Source organism: Fundulus heteroclitus, unplaced genomic scaffold, assembly GCF_011125445.2.
Source record: "Fundulus heteroclitus isolate FHET01 unplaced genomic scaffold, MU-UCD_Fhet_4.1 scaffold_128, whole genome shotgun sequence".
Classification (NCBI taxonomy): Eukaryota; Metazoa; Chordata; class Actinopteri; order Cyprinodontiformes; family Fundulidae; genus Fundulus; species Fundulus heteroclitus.
The window spans coordinates 129,963-148,333 of NW_023396540.1; the positions used below are offsets into that span (position 1 = coordinate 129,963).

Genomic DNA, 18,371 nt, shown 5'->3' on the forward strand with positions numbered 1-18,371 from the left:
AACTAATTGCGAGCTGCACAAAACAACAGTTTAAGCCCCCGGTGCCATTTCCTGCGGAAGAACTCAAGCAAATGTCAGTTTTCAAAGTAAAAGTGCTGAGAAATTAATGTTTACCACCGTCCAACTGAAATGGGTAGAGTTTCATAAAGAGTTACGAAACACTCTGGTTTATATTTCCTCATATCAGTTTCAAACATGTTGGTTGGATGAGACGTAACTTTGAAATCTCTAAAACTATTGATAAAGCAATCAGACTTAACTTTCCATTAATATACACACAGGACTCTGTGGGCAGCCAGCTTAACAATTGTCTGCTGGACAGCTGTCAAGTCAAAAGTAATATAATAAATATATATATATATATATATATATATATATATATATATATATATATATATATATATAAACTTTTAAATGGTTTTATATAATTTATAAAACAAAGAAATCACATCTTGCTCTGATAAATGAGAATTGTTGTGATCCATCAGCCAATTGTTTAAATGTTTCTTAAGTTTCAGATGTTTTCCATTTCCAGACAGGAAAGAAGAGACAAGCTTATGCTGAAACCATATTTTTAATAATGAAATTCTCCAGGGTAGAAAAAAAATTAAACCTTCAAGATACATAAAGTTTTGATTTTTGGCAGATACAATAAAAAAAACAGCAGTACATTTTGGCAAAATAGAGATTTTATATTTCTGGCAAGTCTTATAAATACTGAGACAAAGACGCTTATAAAACAGAGGCACAGAGGAATGAATACAAGTTCAAAATTGTACTCATGTCCCCTAAAAGGTTACAGGAGAATTTTAAGAATCTGAGACAATCTTTTACCCGCTAGTTCTTCAGACAACATTCACAGTGGAATATAACTCAAACATGGAACAATCAAGGTGAAAACATCTTGTAACTGCTCTGGACCGTCATATGCTATGAACCTTTCACATGTTAATAAAAAGAAAAAAAGTAAAGCCTAAAAAAAAACATTTAAAGTGCAGATTTAAAAAAAAATAAAAAGAGCATCATAATACCACTGTAGCAAAGCTGTTTATGCATTGAAGACCAGCCAGTATAGAAATATGAAGCTGTTTGCTAATCTGGTTTTAATTACAGATTTTTAAAACACATCATGAAATTGGTTTAAAAGATGCTACAGCATCAAATGAGATGTAAACCGCCTGAGAAACCTCAGAGACTTCAGCACTTTTGCCTCAATGTCTATCACATCTGGATGAAGTCAAAATCAGTCCCTAAATATTTTCATTAGATCATACGTTCATTAAAAAAAAAAAAAATCAAAACTTTTCATGAGGAAACTAAAAATAAAAATGGCAGAAGTGATATTACCTGAATGCCAGTGATTCAACTCTTTTTGGCATAACTTGTTTTCACAGTTAAAGTAAGAGTAACAAGATGTTTATATTTTCTGCTCATCTTCTATATTCCTGCCACAATAGTGTTTTTATATACAGTCATATTTAATAAATTACGTGTTCCACAGAGGCTCGTCTGATTAAAAGTACCTTTCGAAAATAACCTTTAAACGGCTATTAAACATACTTTTCTGCATTGAAAAACATTTTTTTGGTCTGATGTAATGCATGTATTCTAATCTTAAACGTAATTTTTATTAACTGTAAGCAAAGCAATCATCAATGATTAACAGACATAAAACCCTGAAACCATAGCCTTCATATGTCTGACTTAGTGAACTAAGCTACTGGAGTAAATGAGCTTTTTAATTATGTCCTAATTTACTGAATATGACTGTAGAGTACATAAAATAAAGGCATTAGTGTAATATCACTATATAAAACACCAACCTGAACGTCACTGAGAAGCATGACAAAATGCAGCTATAAAAAGAGCAGTCTGCAGCCCTGCTGAGGCACAAATCTGAGGTGAAACAGGAAGGTCCAGCTACACTGTTTACATAAGGAGAAAAGCAGTTTAAGGCGTCATGGTTTCTTCTCTTCTGGTATAAAGCTTTATGTTTAAGGCTCCATTACAATTTAAAGGCTGATTCTTTAACACTACAGATCGAGGCAACATCAGACTGTTGCTTAATTAGTAGGATTTTATGCGACACGCTCACCGTTTCAACACTAAATGCAAGTTTCCAGTTTCTAAAGTTTAAATTGATTCGTTACAGTTATAAAATAAATACTAAAAAGAAAACCTTCCAGCAAATCGCCACTGTAGTTTTAGGCCAATGTGTGCTGAAATAAAAACCTGTCACCGCGTAAATCTCTGAATCCGGCACAGAGTACCTGCCGCTCCCACAACAGAATTCATTTTTACCTCCGTGCCAGAAAACCAAAAACTTTCCCTTTCAGCGCTGGCAGAAGCAGCGAATAGTTCGGCTTCTCGGTTTCCTCAATCAAGCACGGAGAGCAGCCCGAGCGGGAGCAGAAAGCAGAGAGGCCAGGTCCCCAGCACAGAGGAGGCTCTATTCTGCCCTCTTTCTCTCCGCTCGCAGCCATCGCCCCTGTACCCGCTGTAGCACTGGCACTTGAAGTGCGCGCGGAACGTCTTCAGCTCCGCTTGGCCGGGGGCGCCAGTGACCTTCAGCTTCCCGCCCTGACTCGTGATGCTGTGAGTGGAGGGGCTGAGGTGCAGGTAGGCGTCGCCGTCCGCCGCTCGGCGAAGACAGCGGCCGCGGAATCTGCACAACGTCCGGCTGCACTCCTCCGCCGCCGTGGTCACGTTCAGGAGGTACCGGCCCAGCGGCCCCAGCAGATAGGTGTTCAAGTCAGAGCAGCCGGTCTGCAGGGTGAAGATGGAGATGTTAGCGCAAAACAGCCGCCTGCACAACATCGGGGGACAAGGGGGGAGGTATTGCTCTTACACTGCTTGCGTAGGATGTGTCCCCCCAGAAGATCACGCCTGCAGCTCCAAGTGCAACACTCTCACCAATGGTGGAGACCAAATCTGTCTGCAAGGGACCAAGAAGCAAACTTTAGTTGTGTTCAGATACAAATAAATGATAGTGTCTGAGCTCCACTAGAGGCCCTAGTTAAAGATTCAAGACACTTTAAATAGTTGTTGTAGTAGTTCTGGTTTATGCACATCAGCAGCAATGATTTAATTAAAAATCTGGATTTTTTTTATTTTATTTTCTTTAAATACCTTGTTAAAAACATCTTCCTGACCAACTTGTGTTCAGAGCTGTTGCCTTGTGTTCCCATCTAACGTGTATTTTGGTCTAAAATGTGCGTCCACTGAGAGCAAAGCGGAACAGATGTCATCTTTGTTTGAACAACGTGATTCTTATTCAGCAGGCGTAAACATTCAAGCCCTGATTAAAATGGCGTTTAAGAACATTTAGGGTGAAAAAAGATTAATTCGGTACATTTCTTGGCATCTAAATTTGAGATGATGAAGACCGTGTGAAACTATGACCACTTCAGACACTTTGAAAAAGACACAAAGACATCAGTAGAGCTAGAAAAAAAACTTTTCCACAAAGTAAATATCAGAGATCAGGGTTGGCCCTCGGTTGTGAGGGGCCTTCAGCAGAATTTGATTTGGAGCCCCTCCCCCTGCTACACAGTTAATCACCACCACTATTATTCAATGCAGATTAGGTAGAATCCGGGGGAGGGGAGCAAGTTTAATTGGCCGATCTTAAAACCAATCACAGATACGTAGTTATAGTTCTTAATTGTGACGCATTTCTGGACAAAGCGAACTCAAACACAAAAAGGATTAAAATCGCGGCATCAGATTCTAACTACGTTAACGCAATAAAACGTATTCTTTGTTCGTATACAAAGCAAAATTCCTTTAAATCGTACGCTTGCTAATAAGCGGCGGCTCAGTTCACTTCTGCCTAGGGCCGGCTCCGTTCAGAGATGTACAGAGAAACCGACCAACAAACTTAGCGCAGAATCAAATACTCTTTGTTGTGTTGCGAGTTTGACCCTTTTATCTTTCTGAGCTTTCGACCTCAGTTTCTCATGGAGCGGGCGGGATATAAAGATGCAGGCGAGCTTTGGGGACTAGGTGAGGAACTACGTCCTCTGGGAACACATTCAGTGTTTTCATTAGTAAAACCCCAACCTTACTGAGCTGAACGCTAATGTAAATGCTACCTCCATCTTAAAATATTCACACCAAATTATGTGTTTTTGGAAACAACTATACCTTTTATTGGGTAGGTTAAAGTTTAAAAAAAGAAAAAAAAGAATGCAACTCATCCACTCATCTCTGATCAGAGCGTTCCTAAATCCATCTTGATGCATCTCAATAACCCAGGTAGTAAATTACAAAACAAAGGAAATTGTAGGTCCTCTGGACAAGAAGAACCCACCCAGAGGACCTCCTCAATTTTTTTTTGTTTCCCTAACCCAGGTTCCTAAATCTGAGAGAGAGATGAGCGTGAAAAGAACCTTCACCACCTTTTTGCTCCCCATCAACTAACCTCAGTTAAAGGAACCGTCTCACTGTTGTAAGTGGGTCGGGTGTACACAAAGACGGGACGCGCCAACCCGCCCCCAGCAGACGCAAGGCGCATCGCCTCCTTCAGCCGGTTCCGCACGAACAGCCGCCCGTGACTTGTGGAGCGCAGCACAGAGCCCATGTATATTGAAGGGAAGAGCGCTGTGCACTCCATCCACAGCCAGTTTAGCTGGTCGTTGCGCTCAATCTCGACGGCGGGGCAACGCCCCGTGTAGTTCTTCAGGCTGCCTTTGTAGTCGTGGTTGTAACAATCGGGAAACAGGTAGAACCCCCACAGCTGATTGGGCCTCAGGTTTTTGGCCTGCCTCAGGGTCTCCAGCATGAATTTGCGAGCCGAAAGCTCAAACTCTTGCATCGCGACGCTCCCCACTTGCTCCGGAGTCCACGTTGGGTTCTTTTGGGCCACCAGCTCCCGGGACTTCCTTCTATACACATCTTTGGCGTCCCAGTTTCGGATCCACAAGGGCCGCCACTCCTCCCAGTCAATGACTGACAGACCTTTAGCCTGATGGTCTGGTATGTATTTGTCCAGACCCTGAGGCAACCTTTCATAGTGCAGAGCGAGGCTGACGAGCTGTGGGAGGCCCCCATTCACCGGCGTTCCCCCGGCCTCATAATAGGGATAAAGCCCGAGGCGTTCCTTATAGAACATTGTGAGATTCTGCCGGACAAAGCCCTCGTTGGGGGTTGCCACAATGTCAAACTGGTCTAAGGACAGCGTAACACCTCGCCGCGTCCCACACTCCTGAGTGGGAGCGTTCCACACAAGGAGAACTGGCTTCTGGGAGTATAATGGCCATCTTGTCTGCTTTGTGTCTGCTGAACCCAGGACCATCCATGATGTAAACAGAGCAAGGAGCAACCAGGACAGACGGCCAGCTGCTGAGAGGGAAAATGGGGGGAACGCGGCCTCCATGGTGGTCCCTGCTCGCCTTCACTCCTCTGCTTCTAAAAGGACACACACAAAAGACAAAAAAAAAAAACAAAAACAAATAAAAAGACTCTGAAATTAGTGAGAAATGCGACATTTAGACAGAGATAGTGTGTCCATAATAAACTTTAGAGACTTTAGACAGCTTTATTTTTCATTTTGTATGCACAAAGTGCGTACAGAACCAAATTTCGTTTGCATACAGCTTGAAAACTCACAGTAAATTGCACTAATTTTCAGGATAAAGATACAGCAGCGATTTATGTAAACAATTGAAATGTAAACGATGTCAAAACAATGTAACAATGTAAACAATGCAGGGGAAATAGACAGTGTGCTATTCACGGTATCCAGGAGAGTATTGTTAAAACCGTGTAATATACGAATGTGGTACAGAGTCCATTTGTGGCTCAAATGTATAAAAGGCGTAAAAAAAACAATAAAAAAAACACAGGTGTCACTGGAACAAAAGCAACGAGATTTACCACAGCAGCTCGCAAAAAAAAAAAAAAAACATCACATTTCGACCAGACTGGCTCCATTTATTCAGCTTTCGTGTCAGTAATTAACTTCCTCTGGGTTGTTAGCAGAATGCTAGCGGCTCGCTTAGCCGCGTTAGCTTAAAGTTTCATTGAAACGAACCGCCGCGATGCTAACTCCGCTACGCGGCTTTCTCTGCCCTCGCCTTCCGCACTGACCTGCTCTCTTCATCCAGTCCGACCATCAAACCGTCTGATAAGTTAGCTCTCCTCCCCCTAGCCATGTGAGAGGCAGCAGGCATAGTCCGCTCAGGCCATCGGGGAGAATTTAAAGGAAAAAGTCAGCCCGGAGGAAAGAGAGGGATGGGGAGAAACCGTAAACGTTGAGCAACAACAGAGCCGCACATTCTGCTGCTGTCGGAGGGGGGGGCTCTGGAATAATTTACCGCTTAGTTCGCTTTAAGCTTTTGCCAATTCACGTACGAGTCAATTTATTTCCACTAAACATTAAATTTAAACCGTCATCTATATTATTGATGGTCATAATTTAGAGAAGTAAGGATGAAACCAGATTCCAACAAAATCACAAATCCCCCCCCTACGATTCGACATTTTTGGTTTATTCCATTCGCTGCCTCTGAGACAGCCCTTTCTGGTGAATAATTCACAGGTTCACCACAGAAAAATGACAAAAATTTCCCATATTCGAACTTTCGTCTTGGTGTAGGTTATGCCCTCAAGTAAAAAAAAAAAAAGGTAATCAAAATAAAAGTAATACACAAATACATAAACCCGCCCTTTCCTGGATCAACCCAATGTTTTATTGAATTTAAATGATCATAAATGTGGAGTTTACAGTGGCTGTGCATTATCTTTACTCAGCTCCAAACACACGAGTCCCCTGACATTTTCATATAGATGCTTTATCTCTCTCTTTTTTTTTTCTTTTTTCAGTGCCACAAAATATTGCTTGTTGCTTATAATGTATGTCTCTTTTTTTAAAGCAGACTAAAATGTTTCAGGTCATTGAACAATGGTAAAATTAAGGCGAGATAAAGCTGAGTGAATACAAAAGCAATTTTTAAATTATGTTATTTATCAAGGAAAGGGTGATCCAAACCAATACTTTTAAATAATGATTACCCACATTTTTTATTTATTTATTTATTTATTTATTTATTTATTTTTTGCTTCAGTTAAAAACCCATGTCTTTTTTTTTTTTTTTTTTTTTTCAACAGACCTCTTGAATGGAGAAATCCCTTAAACAGCACTTGTCTGGCAACATGCTGTGTAGGCTAAGATATACAGATGAAAAACAGTTTTTGGGATCTATCTGGATAGGGTTGAAAGGTAATTTCTGAGGCATTAGGTCTCCAGTAAATCCCCCCTCTCCAATGAGAGCCATTCTACACAAATGGAGAAAACATGGAACAGCAGTGAACCTTCCCACAGCTGTTGGCCTGCCTACCAAAATGACTCCAGGACCAAAGATAATGTAGAGACTGGACACAAACCATGGAAGGGCTCCAAGGCAAAATCCCCTCCTGACCTAAAAGAACACAAACAGCCATCTTACATTTGCATGAAGCATCTTGATCATCAAAAGATAAGAAGCATTTTATGTGGGCTCACAAGAAAGTGTGTGTCCCCTTAAATATGGTATATATAACTATGCCAAATGATTTCTGAAAAGAAAATCATACCTGTAGTGAAACATGATGATAGTAGAAACCTTTCTAGTGTCAGTCTCTGACATTGGACTTGGACCTCATGTAACTGACTGAACCATGACTGCAACAGTACAGAGATCCTCAGCACTCAAAGAATTTGACCTCTGAAAGGTTGTGAAGTGTGTTTACATGTCAAACGTTGGGCTTAAATTTGACTGAAATGCTGTGGTATGACCTTAAAAGGTTGGTCATGCTAAAAAAAACAAAAAACTTCTAGTTGGTTCCTTGAATAAATAAATGAATCATTATTTGAAAGCTGTGTTTTATTTTTTCTTAGGCTATCTACGTCAGATAACATTTGTTGGATTTTCTGACATATTTAAGCTTGACAAAAAAAGGAAAGACAGAAGAAAGACTTTAAATAATACAGTATTATTCCAGTTTCATTTTGTTATTCCTTTGAATTATCTTTGTTTATTCCAAAACCATATGAGGGCAAACTATATTTCAGAATAAAGAGATACTACAGAATTAGAATTCAGTTGAAAAGTTCATTGATTTAAGTCATTCAACTAAAAAGGTGAAACATTATATATTATATAGAATCTTATCGCTCACTTTTAAAGTTTTAAATGGTCTAGTCTCCTTTTTTTTTCTTTCTAAGCACTTTGGTCAACCCTTGTTGTTTTTAAGCATGCCATATAAATAAATCTGACATTGATGTTTGAATTATACAGATTTATTACACACAGATTTTTTTATTTCAAGCAGTTATTTCTGATAATATTGTTGATCTTGGATTGAAACTTAATAAACAGCAGAACAAAAACATGAAATATTACATGATGCCACCTAAAAGGACTAGAGACGTTCTGTTCTGGCTTAAAGAATCACGGGGGAGACTGCTGACTTGACACTTGTCTAGCAGACAGTCATTGACACCCTTCTCAAGGAGGGTTTATGTCACAGAAGGTCATTGCTAAAGCAGCTGGCTGTTCACAGAGAGCTGAGAATGAAATTACAGTTTTCTTAAATGTGGGTTTAATTAGGATGATCTGAAGGGAAGTCATGATCATGTGTCTTACCGGCAGCGTTTTCCTCTTCAGTCCTGTGATGAAACTCAGTCAAACGTATCAGCTGTTTACAACCTACAGCACATGCACACAATTAAAGCAGCTCAGTCAAAAAGCAACTCCTTCTGCCCTGAAGTTCTTCACCAGCTGCTGTTTAAATAGCCAGGAAACTCCTCCTCTCTCTGACCTCTACTCCCACACGCAATCAAACAATATAACAACATTATTTACATTCGGCTAATATAGAGGTAAGGGCAGCTTTGATTCATACTCTTTCATGAGGAAATGCTAGAAAAGTCATCTTTGTTCTTTAAGCGGATGGACATTAAAAAGACAATTACCTCATGTCATATCATACAAATGAATCATTGGGTGTTCATCATATTTCATGCCCTCCCTCTGTATTTTGGTTTACTTTACTGATCAATGTTGGTGATGCGCATTTTGCTGTGGTTTATCTGCGAATGTGCTTGCTTAATCTTATAGAAAAGACCAGAGGATTATTTTAAGCTTGTTTTTCAAGGGATATACAAATTGCTGATTTAAAAGAGGGCGAGTTTTCTTTATATCATAAATCAACCTGCCTGCTATAAGAGAGGTTCCGTCTGAATAGTTTAGAAAGACGGGGTTTTTGGCAACATTTTACAAGGTATATATATATGTGACATTTGATGTCCATCTGCTCATCGCCCGCTGGTCCTGGCAGGGTACACCGGGGCTGGTGCCTATCCACCAGACACTGGGTGAGACAGACACAAGGCACACCCTGGAAAGCACGTTAGTCCATCACAGGGCAACACAGAGACACACTCACACCTAAGGGACAATTTACAGTGACCAGTTGACCTAACAGTCATGTTTGTTGGACTGTGGGAGGAAGTCAGGGTACCCAGAGGGAACCAATGCAACGCATGCATAGAGAGATCATGCAAACTCCGTGCAGAAAGACCCTAGCTTGGATTCGAACCAGATTGTCAGATTAATTGCCTTAACCCCCAGGAATACTTTAGATTACAGCATCTTGCACAAGTATTCTGTATCCCTTTAACTTTTTTTCTTCATGTGACAGTCACAAAACTGCTATGCTAGCTCAGTTAGACAGGATATCAAAGTCTTGGAACAGGTTTTCATTTGGCTTCAGGTCTAGACTTTGACTGGGCCATTCAAACACATGAAGATGTTTTACCCAAACCATTTCATTGTAGCTCTGGCTGTAAGGCATCCATCACCTCAGTCTTAAATCTTTTACTGTCTCTAACAGTTTTCTTTCTTTCTTTCGGAGGACTGCTTTGTCTCCAGCTCTGTCCTTCTTTCCATAAACTGACAAACTTCTCTGTCCCTGCTGAATAAAAGTATCAATACCTATGGTAGTTACCATCTCTTGGTCTCTTGGCTGTTTCTCTGTTTTTCCCCTCCTGATCATGTCCATATTCACGGCAAGCAGAAATGTATTCTGACTGCCGTAGTGATGCCAAACATAATTGCTTTATCAAGGCTTAAAACCTATAAATCCTCCCTTGATGATTTATTGCTGCTGTTAAATTATGTACAAATTGAAACTAAACCTGATGGAGAAGAAAGGGGAAGAGGAATGACAAGGACAGAGGAAGAGAAAGAGAGAGGACAGAAACAAATAGAATATAGACAAAAATCACGAAATCTGAGTAAAAAGGTTCTGAATGCAAATGTATGTTGAGCTTTGATTTGTATTTGTATAAAAAGATTAAAACCAGAGTAAGATCTCGTTTCTATTTTACAATCATGCTCAATTTTTTGTGTTGGTCTATCATAAACTAAAAAATAAACAGAAAATGTCATTCTTGACAGCAATTTACTGTTTTACTATATTTCATTTAATAAAAAGAAAATATAGTAAAGATTTATGGCTCACTTATACACTTTTTCAGCAAAATGAGCTCAGAAAATCTGAGTGGAGGCCTTCAAATAAAACCAGATCCCATACCTGAAAAGTCCAGATTCTATGTCCATATATTGGTCAGCAAAGCCAGGACGGGTGGTTCCCTCAGTCCTTTCTAAAGAATAAAACTAATTCTCTGACTGTTATTTCAGCTGTCAGAAAATAAACAAGGAACCTTTACTGCACCACAACATCTTTCCCAAGTCATAAAACCAAAATTATCCAATATCGGTGTATAAAGCAAACGACTCATGCAGAGTAAGATCATTTCAAAGAAGTAATTATGTGGAGTATATCTTGGCCAAGAGCTCTCCTTATCTTTTAGGTAGAGTAATATTAGAAAGCTTTGGAGAAGTCCCTTTCCCATAGAGAGCACAGAAGGCTCTACCTTTCCTCTTAAATTCATCCAGACCTTGCTAGCAGAAGGTTATGCACACAGTGGTTTGCCTCAGCAATTCCCCCCTTCAGTGGGAGGCCAGGAGTGTCGGTTCCACTGCTGGTCCGGTTTCATTGTTCTAAACCCATTTTCCAAAATACTGAATTCTGTTGTAATAAAAGATAAAAAAAAAAACTCTTCAAAGCCTGCTAAATGTACTGCTGGGCCAAAAGAAAAGTAGCCACATGGATTAGACCATGCATAATCACGTGGGGTTGTTTCTGTTATTCAGATGTATTCGGAACAGTTTTAGGCACCCATGTACAGAGGTCACTATCCTGTCTGATAGCAGGAAATGAACAGGATGGTCTATGAGGGCAGTTCTCGTTAGCACTTGATTATTAAACAATATTTTAGAAAATATATATATATATATATATATATATATATATATATATATATATATATATATGATTCAGTAAGAGTGACAGCTAAGAAAGATGTTAGTAATGACAAGACAAGAATGTCTGGGATGTGTTGGAGACGTCCTAAATCCTTGGAAATGTTCAGATGTATTTCAATAATTTCCTTCAACTTCCACTAAAAAGTGGATTTGAGACATTTAGGAAAGATTATGCTTATATCTCTTCCCTGTTGAAATGAGTGTTAATCAAATACATTGTAATGTTTAACTTTTTGAACGTGCAAGTACATGTGCATCTCAAAAATGGGAATATCATTGGAAAATGTATTTCAGTAACCCAATTTAAAAAAAAAATCCATTTATTGCAATCTTGATAAGCTTGATAGCTTGCAGTTAAAAAAAACCCCAAATTGCAGTCACTCAAAAATTAAGAGTATTACATTGCCCTGATAAAAAGGGGTTTTTGAAAACAAGTAACAGCCTCCACACAAAAATAGCTCAAATAACTTTCTAGCTGGCGACTCACCGACACAGTTCACAGGGAGGGTAGGTGATAAAAAGGCCAATGTGTAAGATGCTGGCTGACCACAGAGTGCTGTGTCCAAGCATATTAATGAAAAGTCGAGTGAAAGGAAAACCTGTGGTAGCAAAAGAGGCATATACAGCAGGGGATACCCACAGTCTTGGTTGTGAAGCAAACTGCATTCAGGAAGAGCTTCCCATGAACCAGAAAAATACATTGCACATTATTGGGTTCTTAACAGGATAAAAAAAATATATCTATAGAAGTGTTAGATAATGTATCTTGTTTAAAGAGGTAATTTTGTAAAAGTGTTCAACTTTACACTATAATCCAAAAATCAAGAACTCTTGTCAAGTGAAGTTATCTTTCTGTATGGACAGATAATTTTACTTGTTTTGAGTACCTTTTCCTCCGGATTTAGCATTTTTATCTTGATTTTAGACACCTATTGTTGTAGTCCATCAGTCTTACCTGGGGCTAGAGAGAAAACAAAATGAACGGACCGCTGCTCAGTGATTCAAAGACCACTTTTCAGGTTGAAGTAAGTTTTGCATTTCATTTGGACATGTAGTGGCTTGAGATCCAGTGTGACGTCCGACAACCTTGGAGATGCTGATTTCATTTCTCATCGGAAGTTGAGACCTGACCACAACGCCAAAGGTACCAATACCCGCTTTTATGACCACAGTATCGCTGTGCAAGAGAGCAAACTATCTGACCAGAACCCTGTAGAGAATCTCTCCTTCTTTTGCCAAGAAGGAGCTAAAAGTCACTAAATATGCAACATTTGTCAACGCCTCAGCAGACCCTCTGGGTCTCCATGCACTAATTCATGGAGAACAATCTGCGACCCAGTATACTGAGCGCAAACACTGTACAGTACAACGGCACACTTTGCTGTAGGCCAAATGTAACACTTAATTTTCTAAGAAGCTGAACTGAATTTCCACCAGCTTTAAGCCACCTTCTTCAAAAATCAATGAAAATAATTGCAATATATCTCTAATAATTCACACATGAGCTTTTCTTATTCAAAATAAATTAATTCATTTTCAGTGTCTTCCTAACCTTTTGAGATGTAGTTGTATTAAAACAGAAACATGTCAGGCCAACAATTCGTTTTGTAATTAAAAATTTGTTTTAATAAATTAAATGTGAAACATCCTGCCAAAGCAGCAAACAAACAAACAAACAAAAAGGATCTCCTATTTGACTCACTGCTGTCGTGTACACATGTGGCTATGAAGTCACTGAAACGAGTCCTTCAAATGTTACAACATGATATTAATCCTCATGAGATTTGTTGTTTCTTTTTTGTTTGGGAGGGTGGCTACTGATTGCCAACTCACAAGGCTGCAGCCCCAAACCAGTTCCTCTCCATGCAGAATAAAGCCAGACGAAATAGTGTCAAAAGAAATAAAATGTGCACAGATAAATGTTCCACTTTAGATAAAATCATAACAAGTACTGCTTTTATTCTAAACTCACTGAGTTCACTGATCGTACAAGAAAACAATCTGCAGCAGAAGAGAAAACAACATTTGGGACCCTTACAGGTTTCATCCCTTGTCTGCAGGCATTCACGCTGACATGCACACACATCAGGATCTCAATAAAAAAAATCAAAAAAAAAAAAAAAAAAAAAAAAAATCAAAGGATTCAGCTTTTCCTCTCCACCCCAACTGGCGGTCCATCCCGTGTTCTCACTGCACACAAGCCAAAGACAGGTCACATGCAGAGGCTCAGCACATAAGGCATCAGCCTTTCCACGCAGGGGGTTCAGATAATTTAGGAGATCACATCATTGAAAGTTGTTTCTGGCTTCCATCTGCAGGGGGAGGAAATAAAAAAAAAAAACAAGAAGAAAACCAGGACGGAGCTGACACAGTGGCTCGTCTGAGTCCCTCAGAGACCGTCAGGCTTCGCAGAGGATAACGGGGAAATCTACATGGATGCATGGGTGGTCCAGGTTTATAATTCCCTGAAAGCACACAGAGGGAATCAGATGAAAAGAACTGGTGTTGACTGCATATGCAGAAATCATTTGCCCAATTTTCCCTTGGTCACATCTGATCAATGACCAGCAGGAAATTATTATAATAAACAACCATCACCCAAAAACATGAACTTTAATGCTCTTGGGGATGCATGCGTTGATTGTTGTAATCTTGTAATCCTCTCATGAAAAAAAAAAAAAACTGCAGCAGTTTTACTCCTTTGTTTTATCATCCGTAGAATAAAAAAGTATCATAAAATAAAAATTAGCAGGTTTTATGTTTTTCAAAGAGAATAAAAAATAAATTAATCGGCATTAACCAGGAAAAGCTTGAATGGGGCATTTCAAGTGTTTACAAACTAATTGTTCTTAAAAGATGGTGATTTCCTACCTGAGGTGTTAAGTTTTTCTGAATCCTTTTCAGCTTGGCTCGTTTACGTCCATTTTTTGTCACAATTGTCTCCTCGTAGAACTCGTGGGCCAAGTCACCATCCTCGTCGAAGAACAAAGAGCTGCAGAAAGGACAATATAACAATTTACAGATTTTGGCCTTATAGTGGACCTCTTGAGGTCATTCAATTTTTTCCACATCTCATAAACCAGTTTTCCTGATAGGAAAGCAGTTTAAGCTCAAATTATTAATGCAAGATATTAAGCGGGAAAAAATTTCTCACTGATCTTTTAAATAAAGAAATATTGATTATCTCCATAGTTGTATTCATTTTAATGGCTCATTTGATTATAAAAAAAACCAACTAAGCTTATGATCCTGTTAAGATTCCTAACATTTTTGGATACTGAGTATACATTTACCTTCGTCTGGTAAACACGAAGGGAGTCGCTCCAGGGAAACTTCGTACTCTTGCCAGTGAGTGCTCATTTCCATCTTTGGCTGCATCGTCCCCACTGCCTGAGCCAGAGAAAGGCCAAAATCCTTTGGATTTGGAGCCACTACCCCCCATCTTCAGCTGCAGCACATTATTTTCCCTGAGTCACAGGGCAACCAGTGGTGATACACTGTTATTGTACAGGGGTAAGTGGGACCTTCAGGCTGGGATACCTTAAGAAAAAGGGCCACATGAAGAGAGGATTTCGGTCATTTGAAACAGACAATACTAAGGATAAAATGAGTCTGTTAAAAAACTGAAAGATTAGATAAAAATAATTGAAGCTGAATGGCTTGACCCTTCAAAAACATCAAGACAAGCCACTGAACCCATTTGCAATTACATGTCCATCATTTGGGGTTGCAGAAATAAGAAGAAACGCTGCTCGCATAGGGATTGCAAATATATAGATTTCAAAGTGTACACACCACTGTGATATTGAAAAAAAATGAGATCAATCATTTTAAAACTTTTATGAATTTTAATGTAACATATCTTGCACAACTCAAATGAAACATCTCAGAGACACTTCTGTTTGAAAAAGCAAGTCTGTATGGAGATATATATCTATAGATGCACTATTTCCTTTTACTTCTTAGTAGGGATGAGGGCTATGGATCTAAAGTTTTAATCACAGAATTTGGTTGGCAATACAAAGTATCTTAAAATTCATTATACACTTTTTGGGTGGGTTTTATCTGCATTTTTACAACCCTAATAACATAAATACAGCCAAAACAAAAAAATCTATTGAAATATAGTGATATTGACCGATGCTCTCATAAAACCAGCAGTGGTAAAGCTAAACAGCAAAACAATCCCAACCATAATGTCGAAAATTTAAAGAGTCTAGCTTTTTCACACAAAAAAAATATTTCTTACCATCATCATTCCCCTGTCAGATAACAATAAACAGTATGATAATTGACCCACTCTATACTTCTCAGTTTTAACCCACTGCCTAATTGGAATTTTTCTCTGACTCATTGTTTTTGCATTGTTGTAAAAATATAGAAGCAAATATGTCTTGGTACAATATTTCAGCGTTTAATTCTGTTTTTGTATCTTACAAACTCGTAAATACATTCTAATAAAACATCTCTAGGTATTCTAGAAAAGCTAGCAGTGTTGAGCGCTTATATATATATATATATATATATATATATATATATATATATATATATATATATATATATATTTTATCTACGCGGCTCTGCATCTGATTTCCTTCTTTTTTTTTTTGTCCTCATGGATAAGCCCTGGAAGAGGAAGTCATTAGGACTGTCAAATATGCCAAGAAATCACACAAGGGCCAGTAAGCGTGACAATGCAACCCTTTGATGCAAAATTTTATTGAGACACTACCACTGACAACAGTATATGAAACAGTACAATGCAGTCAAAACGTGGTTACTAGATATAAGTGACGAGGAAATATAAAAAAAACATAATTAAAACCCGTCTGCTGAGATTCTGAAAGTCTTAGTAACGCTGACATGATGGCGGCTAACTTGCTTAGCTTCTCTTGTCCAAACAGTAAGGGACTCTTGTTCTTTAAACTAGCTTTAACGTCCTTTTCTGACCTGGCCGCTGCCACCTCTATTGCCTGAAGACAACCAGCCCTTCGTTTTCTAGCATTTACTAGGTCAACACGCTGATAAACAACATAACGCTGCCTCACATTGACAGAGGCTAGCGTTAGCATTTTTTAGCGGACGCTGTTAATTTCAGCCTCGCTGTGAACCCACCTGAAACGAAGAGGGTTGTGTTCGCAGAAGCAAATGTTTCTCTGGTGGATTTGTCCCGGTGAGTTGTCAGCCGACGACCAAGGAGCTCTTAACGTCAACAGCCTCAGTAGCTGTTTGTGCTAATGTTGCGGCTTCTTCGTTTGTCTTTTCCTGCAACGATCTGCGCATTACCGCCACCCCGTGGGCTGGAGGAATAAACGTGATTTGTTGTGACGGTCTTGTTTTTTTTTACCAGATCTAATCACATGTAGCTCTGATGTTTTTGTCAGGTCTCTGACCACGTTAACCTCACGAGTCCCCACACAGGGAACCCACGCATGCAAGGGGAGAACATGCAAAGACCCCGGGTCGGGATTGGAACCCAGAACCTTCTTGCTACCACCGTGCAGCCCAAAATAGGTCATGTGTTTTCTCTACCTCAGTGCATGGGTCAGTAAACTCAACTAATTCTGAATTGTAAAAAGTTATAAGAATTATTTAAAATTGTATCATTAGAGATGTGGATAGATTTGTTCGAACTTCATGTAAAAATGTAACCTTTTGAGAGGAAGAAAAGTACCTTGTTAATCCTCCTGAGTTTCTGGACATGTGTATTTTTTCTATATAATCATGGCTCTGTTAATGCATATAGCAGGACATTTATATGTCAATTATTTAAACTTTTTTATATTAAAAATTTTGTGCAGTTCTGGCCCCCATTTAATATATATTTTTAAACATACTAGCGTTGCAATTTGTTTTCTCCTCTTTCAACATTATGTTTAATTTGTTTTTCATAGGTAGACATATTTGTAATGTCCTGTAAACCTAATAATTTTCATATGAGGAAAAATTACAGTCAAACTTTGCATACATTTTTTTTAATTTATCAGGATTTGTGTTGTGAATTTGTACGTGCTTTAAATTTCTGACACTCCTAGGCCCAGATACTACCCTCCATTAAAATAAAAATGTGTAAATGTGGGATTTTATAAAAGCAAATAAAATTGTTCCAATTTTTTTTTTTTAGAAAATACACAAATGGATTTTGCAAGGTGAAAACTGGATATTTAGTTTCAATGTAAATCTTAAAATGACAGCATGACATTACTAGAAAAAGTTTTCTGTCAACTGACGAAACACAAGTGGAACTTTTTTGAAGGTTTGCTTTCTGTTACATTTGGTGTAAAATCAACAGCATTTCAGAAAAGACCATCAAACTGACAAACATGGTGGGAGCAGTTCTGCTGTTTCAGAACCTAAAGAACCTGACTTGAATTCTGCTCTCTAGCAGAAAATCCTGAAGGAGATTGTTCAACTATCAGTTTGGGACTTTAAGCTCAGGCACACTTGGGTTATGCAAAAGATTATTTGATCAGGAACACACCAGAAATCGGTGGCAAAACCAGTTGGTAGGTTTAGGGGATGTATTGGTGAAGATTCTTACTCTTCCAGGTCATGATCAATAAAAAAAAAGGTTTAAAAAAAATAAAACAACTGGACTTCTAATGTGAAGCTGAAGACGTTTCACTTCTCATCCAAGAAGCTTTCTCTATTCAAAATGTCTGGAGTAGTGTGGAGTTCCAAGCTTTTTAGACCTGCTGACGAGCCCTCGTTAGAGCCTGGATTCGCATGTAGATTAACCTGGAACTGATCGTGCCTCTCAATGGAGAGGCGTTAGGCCCATCATTTGCCTAGGGGACATATATTCTTTATACATTTTATATATACTATATAACATAGGGCAAGGCGGATTTGGGTCCCTTAATATAAAACCATTAGTATATGAAATCGTTAAAATGTGTGTTGTATATATATTCAGGTTATCTTTACTAAGATTTATAAAAAAAATAGCTAATTGTAATATAAAAACAAAAATAAATAAATCAAAATCATAAATATGTG

At 38.7% G+C, this 18,371-nt stretch overlaps 2 protein-coding genes across 3 annotated transcripts; both read right to left on the reverse strand.

Moving 5' to 3' along the window:
* Window positions 1-555: 555 nt before the first annotated feature.
* On the reverse strand, window positions 556-8,750 carry LOC105924800 (hyaluronidase-2). 2 transcript variants are annotated; one of them, XM_012860567.3, is made up of 4 exons: window positions 8,628-8,750; window positions 4,424-5,409; window positions 2,849-2,935; window positions 556-2,766 (listed from the first exon to the last, which is right to left on the reverse strand). In XM_012860567.3, the coding sequence occupies exons 2-4, from the start codon at window positions 5,375-5,377 to the stop codon at window positions 2,377-2,379; spliced, it is 1,431 nt and encodes a 476-aa protein (XP_012716021.2). In that variant the 5' UTR covers window positions 5,378-5,409; window positions 8,628-8,750; the 3' UTR covers window positions 556-2,376. The 2 variants fall into 2 exon arrangements, with proteins under 2 accessions (XP_012716021.2, XP_012716020.2); XM_012860566.3 differs by lacking the exon at window positions 8,628-8,750 and adding an exon at window positions 6,091-6,280.
* Window positions 8,751-13,300: 4,550 nt separating this feature from the next.
* Window positions 13,301-16,652, reverse strand: tusc2b (tumor suppressor 2, mitochondrial calcium regulator b). The gene is made up of 4 exons (XM_012860570.3): window positions 16,488-16,652; window positions 14,666-14,912; window positions 14,244-14,364; window positions 13,301-13,837 (listed from the first exon to the last, which is right to left on the reverse strand). Exons 2-4 carry the CDS (start codon window positions 14,812-14,814, stop codon window positions 13,772-13,774), a joined length of 336 nt encoding a protein of 111 aa, XP_012716024.1. The 5' UTR covers window positions 14,815-14,912; window positions 16,488-16,652; the 3' UTR covers window positions 13,301-13,771.
* Between the last annotated feature and the right edge of the window lie 1,719 nt (window positions 16,653-18,371).